Source organism: Fulmarus glacialis, unplaced genomic scaffold, assembly GCF_000690835.1.
Source record: "Fulmarus glacialis isolate BGI_N327 unplaced genomic scaffold, ASM69083v1 scaffold6276, whole genome shotgun sequence".
In the NCBI taxonomy this organism is placed as follows: Eukaryota; Metazoa; Chordata; class Aves; order Procellariiformes; family Procellariidae; genus Fulmarus; species Fulmarus glacialis.
In genome coordinates, this window is record NW_009219951.1 from 44619 (window position 1) to 53662 (window position 9044).

The 9044-nt window shown below is 41.5% G+C and overlaps 1 protein-coding gene across 1 annotated transcript; it reads right to left on the bottom strand.

Annotated features, from left to right (window-relative positions):
• Nucleotides 1–3238: 3238 nt before the first annotated feature.
• Nucleotides 3239–8235, bottom strand: OC90 (otoconin 90; the record flags this gene model as incomplete). The annotated part of the gene is made up of 5 exons (XM_009580566.1): nt 3239–3549; nt 4433–4539; nt 5635–5809; nt 7622–7720; nt 8086–8235. Coding segments are annotated over 5 exons (842 nt in total), but the record flags the coding sequence as incomplete, so codon positions are not given.
• Between the last annotated feature and the right edge of the window lie 809 nt (nt 8236–9044).

Below are 9044 nucleotides of genomic sequence, written 5' to 3' on the forward strand. Positions count from 1 at the left end.
TCCAAGAACATTCACTGGCATTTTCACCTGCTGTTCTCACAGCATCCAGTACCACAAGGAGATAAAATTATATGGTTTAGTTAACTGCTTCATGATTTGGAAGAACACAGGTAGCGTTTCTGTATCCAGCATTAGGGTATAGTCATTGATCTGCAATGAATACTTTTGTGACAAAATTCAACCCTGTAGAACAGGATTATAGAGAAGAAATCAAGACCTTTCAGAGCAAATTGCTAGAAGGTTTGTAGCAAGAGTTTTTGTTCTAAGAAATGTTAGTGAATCATGGAATCATAAAATTGTTTAAGTTGGAAGGGACCTTTAAAGGTCATCTTGTCCAACCCCCCTGCCATGGGCAGGGACATCTTCAACTAGATCAGGTTGTTCACAGCCCCATCCAACCTGACCTTGAAGGTTCCCAGGGATGGGGCATCTACCACCTCTCTGGGAAACCTGCTCCAGTGTTTCACCACCTTCATTGTAAAAAATTTCTGTCTTATATCTAGTCTAAATCTCCTCTCTTTTAGTTTAAAACCATTCCCCCTTGTCCTGTCGCAGTAGGCCCTGCTAAAAAGTCTGTCCTCATCTTTCTTATAAGCCCCCTTTAAGAACTGAAAGGCTGCAATAAGGTCTCCCCTAAGCCTTCTCTTCTCCAGGCTGAACAACCCCAACTCTCTCAGTCTTTCCTCATAGGAGAGGTGTTCCACCCCCTGATCATTTTCGTGGCCCCCCTCTGCACCTGCTCCAAGAGGTCCATGTCTGTCTTGCGCCGAGGGCTCCAGAGCTGGACGCAGTACTGCAGGGGGGGGTCTCACCAGAGCAGAGCAGAGGGGCGGAATCACCTCCCTCAAACTGCTGGCCGCGCTGCTTTGGATGCAGCCCAGGACACGGTTGGCCGCCTGGGCTGCGAGCGCACATTGCCAGCTCACGTCCAGCTTTTTGTCCACCAGTACCCCCACGTCCTTCTCATCAGGGCTGCTCTCAATCCCTTCATCCCCCAGCTGTATTGATACTGTGGGTTGCCCTGACCCATGTGCAGGACCCTGCACTTGGCCTTGAAGAACCTCATGAGATCTGCCACTCCTCTGTGGACCAGGCCGGTGTTGGAGCAGCTCCCCTTGATGACTAACTGCTAGTTTCAGTGAGACCACCTTTAAATCTTTTGTGCTAAGAGAATTGGAATCTTTTCAATCAAAATATTTTGTAAAATGATTGTTTTGCTTTTTCTTTTTTTTTTTCAGTTAATAGTAACAAATAAAAGTATGCCTTTGTTAAGCAAACTGAAGCATTAAGTGTGAGAATTCTTAGAGACCTTTCTAATTCCAAGAGAAAGCGAGACAGGTATGACTTGACCCTCAAATCAATTATTAATTTGTTTCTGGATGTTCAGGATTACACAAAAAAACCTGACTCCTTGACATATCACTTGAAGTTGAACCTATGAAGAACAATATGCAAAGTCGGTAAACTTTGACACCAATGTGAACATTTTTTTTAATCCTACTGTAGGTTTGCAGGCTCAGAATTATACAACTCGGAATCTAAGTGTCCCAGGTAATTGCATATATACTCAGTTGCATTCTGTCATGGTTAACATCTGAAGACAACTCAACTGAGAAGTAAAACTACCTTGGTTTGATTTCTGGTTCTAGTTTCTGAGATGCCTGGGAAGTTGTGCTGGGACGTAGTGCAGAACTGAACCCGAACTCTGAACTCAGAGGTGGTGGGGGGGGTTGTCAGCCTTTGTTTCTCTCAGTGCTCAGCACTGGGGAAGCTGCTGGTAAGAGTGAGGTGCTGTTACTGCTTCCTGGGGAATGAGATACGGCACTAGGGATCAAGGCTGCAGTTGAAGAGAATCTAAGACAAAGGAACAACAATATGATTCAACTGAATAAAAGAGTGGGAATCACCAATCTAACCTTCGGAAGATCTCACGAGTGATGCAAACAGCACAAAGTCAGTTATGGCAGGTCAACAGATGAATGGTTAATCAGATTAAAATTATATGACTGCTTTTGATCAGGAAGTCAAACCTTCACTCTTACAATTAGATGTGCTTACAGAGGAGGTACCTTATTAGTATGGTTTTGATTTTGCAAATACAAGCTCAGAGAAAATATGGAAATATCAGTAATCCCATTGAGTAAGATGTTATGTGCTATTTTGGGCAAGTCACCTTCTGGGTTTAAGCTGTGTATTTGCACTGTTGTGTGCTATACAACTGAAATCTAATGAGAAAGACATACAAAGATTATACCTTTGTGTGCATCTTTCCGATCAAAGTAACAAGGTTGCTAGTGATTTTGACCCTAGCTGGGTTTTTTTGGTTTTTTTGCTTTGTTATTGGTAGCCAAGTTCTAGCAGTTTTATTTCTTGTGGCAATATTTTATGATCAAAGCATAGTCTAAATTAGCACCTTATCAAGTAAAAGGATGTACATATCCTTTTATACTGCTGTTGTCTGAAAACTGGTGAATCTTGTGAGTGGCGAATGGGGGGGGGGCAGGGGAAAAGCAAACAAACTTGGCTTCAGTAAAAAGCAAAAAGCATTATTCCAGCTTTGCATTACATACTTCAGAATACATTAGTTTTACCTGGTCCCAGAAAGCAGAACCTTTAAATTTCTTCCCTTTAACATCCAGAAATCTCTCAAAACCAGAGATAACTGTGCATAGTACACAGCTTTGGGGCAGGGAATGTGTCTTTTACTGTCATGATCTGATTGACCAGCAGAAACACTGTGGGTTGAAAACTGCAATTAGATAGGAAGGGAAGAAGGAACTCATTTTCATGCAATTACCTTAGCTTTTCTTTTGGGTGTTTCCTGCTAAGCTCAGTAAAGGAAGAATGTCTGCAAAGGAGTTGGAATAGTTGCAGATTGGTTTAATTAAAAACTTGAAATACTTAGCCACCATCAGCAAGATCCAGTCTGAACCAACTATACAGTTAACAAAAATCAGCCTTTGATCAGAACAGTTTTTACATAGAAATCGAATGAAATTATGCAGAATACTGTCAAATAATTATTTAAGGTAATATCTGACCTAAATAGATGGTCCATAGTGCCGACTTCACTACGATAAGGAGTCACACAGCCTAACATCTAACACCTAGTCTATGATTATGTCATTTGTGTGCTGGAAAGTGTAAGGCAGCCTGTAGAGTGATAAGGAGGAGTAAGGTATGCAATGGCTGACTGTGAAGTCTCCGTGCCGTTTCTCAAGCGCGTGGGGGTGGCTGGTTATCTGCCTTCGTGTTGCACAGCTCTGGAGTTTCCAACAGGACGGTGTGTCTCTCTCTTTGCTCTTCTTAATACGCTCCACAGTGGACCTTCCTCCTCACTGCTCTCCTCGGAGCTGGAAATCCCGGTGCCTATTTCTGTGCCGACTGAAGGCCTTTCATACGGGTCACTTTGACATAAGACTTTCTCCTCCTGGCACTCTTGCCTGTGTGGAAACTTAAGGCTTTCATTGAAGAAGGCAGAAGCCATGCACTCGGCTGCTGTCTTATCGCAAGCACATAGTAGCTTCTCACACGTGCTCCAACCAGTACCTTAAAAAGAAGTTTCAGAATTAATATTTGAGAGCAGTTACAATTAGTCAATGTGTAATTTGCCATGGGTAGATAAGCTTTTGAAAATAAAATTTTCGAATCTGCCTTGAATTTTTGTCTCCAAATTCACCTTTAATCATCTAAATATAAGCCTGACACCAAGGTGCTGGGCAGCTGAACTGGCTCTAGTTGAATTTATGAATGTAAAGACACTACCAGCTGACTTCTGTCTCCAATCATAAAATATCTGAATGTAGTTTTCTCAGCCTGACCTGGTCACATCATACACAGTGGTGTAATAACCTTTATCTTAACTAGGAAAGACAGTTTGGATTTATAGTAAGCATTGCTAATATTTTGTAAGCCAAATTCTTCTGTCTCCATACTCAGCTCTAGCAGCTCACAGGCATGGTGGCACTCATAGAATCATAGAATCATAGACTCATTAAGGTTGGAAAAGACCTCTAAGATCATCGAGTCCAACCGTCAACCCAACACCACCATGCCCACTAAACCATGCCCCTAAGTGCCTCATCTACACATCTTTTAAATACTTCCAGGGATGGTGACTCCACCACTTCCCTGGGCAGCCTGTTCCAAGGCCTGACCACTCTTTCAGTAAAGAAGTTTTTCCTAATGTCCAGTCTAAACCTCCCTTGGCGCAACTTGAGGCCATTTCCTCTCGTCCTATCGCTGGTTACTTGGGAGAAGAGACCAACCCCCACCTCGCTCCAACCTCCTTTCAGGTAGTTGTAGAGCGCGATGAGGTCTCCCCTCAGCCTCCTCTCCTCCAGGCTAAACACCCCAGTTCCCTCAGCCGCTCTTCATAAGACTCAGTCCGTAATGCTCTGGTACACTGGAATTTCCTCTAACCCAAACTTACATTTTGGCTTATGATCAAAACATACAACTTCAGATCTTGAACTTCTTTCTGCATGACATCCAAGTTTCTTAACTTGTTCCATACAACAGTGATGAGAGAAGCAGCACCTAAAATAAACAGTAGATGTAAATGAAAAATACTTACTCTTCCTGCATCACAGAGTACTCGCAATTATTTTATCTCTTTGTTTTCAATGCCCATTAAAACTGAGAAATTTTAGTTTTCACGGAAAAATCTTTTCCATAAAGAAGAAGAAAAACACCCCAAACTGTTCCTACTCTCCTCCTGTACCTGTTCCTATTTTCACTACCTCCTTCCTAATTCCTTTGGTATCATATGTTTAACAGTGCTGTAGTTTTTCAAGGATTTTTGTTTTAATTTTAAGACATATAATTACAACTGTAACTGTGGGAATCCTCTGTGGGAAGTGTCTTCAAGTGTTCAAATATTGTTGGCTGAAGATCTGGAAACTGCATCATTACAGCCAGAGCCTTGACTAGCCCTCATCTAGTCTACTTGATCATGCGTAGGCAGTCTTATTTGTGTGCAAGTGTAGGAAAACTCCGTGTGCTCTATACTAAGTGCTATACTTAGACCTGATGTGGCCCCAACTCTCATGAACTTCCACAGGAAGAGAGTTTTAATTGTAAATACAACACTCTTAAGGAGATTTCTGTACTTTGGTTGAATTCTCTGCATTACTCCAGAATTCCTCCTCTTTGTCAGCCGTGCTGTGACGGCACACAGTCGGCCTCGGCAGGTCTCTTGGCTACAGCCCAGGCAGTACTTCACTCGAGCTGTACTCTCTTCTGAAGGACAGTGCGGCACAGATGTGTGTTAACTCTTCTCTTCATAAATCACTTTCCAATCCACCTCTTAGCCAAGTTTCACGGCAACCCTTACCCTCATCTCTTTTGATATACTCTTCCTTCTGCTCTACTTACCTCCCATCATTCTCTGTTCTTATTTTGAGTAAGTAAGTCCTCTCCAAAACATTGATGCAATAATAGAATGTGTCCTAGTGACATTTGAGTATTTCATGTTTTACGTATTTAAGTGGATTTTTTTTTTTTTTCCAAAATGTGGCCTGGCTACCAATATGTAGCTGTACAAGGCCCAACAAAAGGCATAGTGATCTTTGTCGGCCCATAGGCACCCCAATAACACCCACGGTAAATGGCAGATTATAGAAGAGCCCACACCTGTCCAGTGCATCGGTAGGATAACCTCTTCCTTCTTGGCCACAGTAGCAACCGTAAGACTCAAATTCCTCTGGGCATCTCTCAGTTAAACAGAACAGCATTTCTCCTAGCTGGGGCAGCTCCCTCTTCACTCTTCCATTTCCTCTCTCTTGCAGAAAGGTTAATCGCTCACATGCTATAAAGCAAAACATGTGGTTTGACATATCATGTTTTCACTGGTTGGGGGCTCTCTTGTGATGATAGAAGTATTTTCAGAGCTATCAGAAACTTTTAAAGACAACATTTTACTATTTCTAAATCATTGCTCCAGTCCACAAACTATGACTCTTACAATACTACTGAACAAGACAGCAGAAGTGTGGGGGGGAAATATTTAAGGGGAAGAGAGATCCCTATGAATATGTAAATTACAGGTCAAATTGGATTGCAATAAGAGTACTTTGCAATCCTTCGTAATCCTTCATAGTTAAATTTTTCTTCTGGAACATTCAAACCTAGCTGAGTATTCAGTAGCTTCTGTCTTGGCTAATTCAGAAAATAGAGTCTTAACCTCTTGTGCTTGCGCAGTGGTAGCTGGGCAACGACTATGCTGTGCTGGAGGAAACAATAACTTTGTCTTTCATTTGAAATACCTTCCACCTAGCATTAAAGGTCTACTAGGACTAAGATATACATGATTCCTTCATGGTATGCTTACAAAAAATTGTCCCGATAAAGCTTGGCTACCGTCACAGGGCAATCAGTAGTAGGGTTGCTTTCCTAAAGGAAAAATTCTGGATTTTCACTTCAAAGAGAATTGTTTCCTGATATTACAAACCAGGGAAGACCACCTTGGATTATCACATTCACACTTTTTAACTGCAATTCGATTAGAGCTATGATGCCTCTATCCCAAATGCAGGAGCGATGTCATAATAGTTACTGTGCTGCCGAGGTCTTGGCATCTCCATGTCCCAACCCTAATGCCTCTGTTTCTTCGCCCACTCAGGAAGAGCTGATATTGTGGGAATTATCCCTAAGATTTGAGAGCAGAGTGTGTTCCATGTCAGGAAAAACGATGTCAAGGGGCCCTCTTTTGGGACTTTGCCAGGGAAAGGACTTGAAGGGGCTGATGGTTGGACTGGGGGAGAGAGAGGGTGGGCTTCTCTATCCTGTGCATCCTCCTTGCTCCTGTGAGTAATCCCATCTTGCCTTCTGCAGCTCCAGAGTGACTGTCCCTGCTTCTTCCAGGGACAACCCTGGATTACTTCCCGCAATAGAAAATTCTGCCCATGCACCTGCTTGGGTCATTGCTCACTCATGTTAATTCACCAAGAACGAACCCCAGGTTCGTGCACTGGCAAGCACTCTCTAAAAGATGATATTTTACGATCAAATTTTCCAATTTGACAGAAGGCTGGGTCGATTCTTCATGTCTGCTCTGTTCCAGCTCTGGGACCACTTCTCTCCATTGGGAAGCCTAACAAGATGGATGGGACAGTCCCTGAGTGTGGATTTACAGCAGTGACAGGTCTGAAATGTCTTGGGATCTCTGTCAACTCTGGGCAGGAGTTGGAACAGAATCAGAAATGGTGAGAAAAAGGCCGACTCTGGCAAGACTTTGGCAAGAGGTCAGAGGGAGGAGCAGGGGAAGTTCCTCTTATTGCTTCTGCTGCTTGTAAAATAACGTAACTCAAAGATGTGATTAAATTACTGCCTAAAAACAAACATTGGCTGAGCTCATTTTAGATCTTGTACTGTATGAAAAATGTACTTATAACCTAATCATAAATAGTTTTTGTAAGTGTTAATGATAGCACAATGGTGGAAGAGGTTAAACTGTTGGGAGCTTTTGCAGATGACTGCATCTCCTGTTCTTATAAATACCAATACATGTGTGCTTGTCTAACTGGTTTAGAATCACTATAATCTTTATATGTAATATACACCTACCTTTTCATATAGAGGTATTTCATTAGATATAACTGGAAAAAAAACCTTCATTTACCTTTTCCTGCAGGTTCATTGCGTTCCCCGTCGGACAGTACCAGTTCCAGAGCTATTCCAGAGGAAGCTGTGCTCTGGCCACCCCTTGCAGGGCTTGTCTCTGGAGATGACATATGCATAGATTAGACTTGCAAAGGTAGAATAAACTCTTTTTTCAGTAATGTGTCCAAAAGTGCAGATTCTGAACCATAATCAATTGACAGTCATCTACCATTTGTTTAATTCATAGTTGGAAGACTGTTTATTGATGGCTAATTAAGCTTTCCTGGTCAGCGTTTGACAGCGAACTGCCCTTTCCAGTGCAGTCAGTGCTGTGCACCCTGTATTCTGTGTAATCTATCTAGATTTAGGGAGAAAATAGTGTTTTTCTACATATCTATGAGAAATGCTGAATCCGCAGATAGCTGTGGACAGGAATAGGGGAGTGCTGTCAGTTAGAATAGGTGTAATTCAGTTTTTACTTGCCTTTTTCCTTTGTCCTTGCAGATATGCCTGCAGGAATCTTCTCGGTGGGGACAATTTTGGCTTGCATTGAGTTGATACCTCCTGGGAAGGAGGCTGGGGAGGTGGTTATTTCTTCCACTGGGACCACAGCTTCCATAAATCCATCCTTTTCTGAACAAGCAGAAAGAGGAAAGCAGAAGAAGACATGGAGCAATAAACAGCAAGATTTTCATTTTAGATAGCAGGTCGGAGTAATATCCTCAGGCAGAACTTGTGTGAACTGATGGTCGTAGAGAAAAAAAATTCAAAATGAAGATTGGAAAAACAAAGACTACCCACACTGATCATTTCTTCACATTTCTTGCCTTTCAGAAAACAAGATGCTGGTTAAATATTAGCAGTATAACTACTGATCTATTTTTTTTTAATTTTATATGTTGCATACTGAGCTGTGCCAGTTGCTGAAAATCGTATGAGTTACTGATTAGTCAGCCATATTGAGAGGTAAAGTGCAGGTGAGATGTCATTTTCTGAGTAAATATCTAAAAAAAAAAAAAGTTTCCATTCACATGAGGGTACCAAAACTGATAGCAACATCAGGGAAGGTAGAAAATTATTTGGCTGATGCAGAGCTGGGCAACTGAAGGATTTACTTCATTGTAACCACAAGCAAATATTAAGGGGAAAATAAGTTGAGGATGAATAGAAACATAATTTTAAGGAGATTCTTCATCCTAAAAATTAAATAGGTATTTATTTTTAGGTTACCTGAAGCTTTATTCTTGAACAGGAATATTTTGTTTAATTTGGGGATTACTTAACCTTTTTTTTTTCTTTTTTAACCTTTTTTATATAAGCTAACTTGTAAATGAAAACGCTGTTATCAAATGGAAATCAAATGGTTTCATTTTTTCTAAATGTCAATATGAAGAATGTGGCATTTCACAAACAAAATACTTTGAAAATACTAGTGAACATGT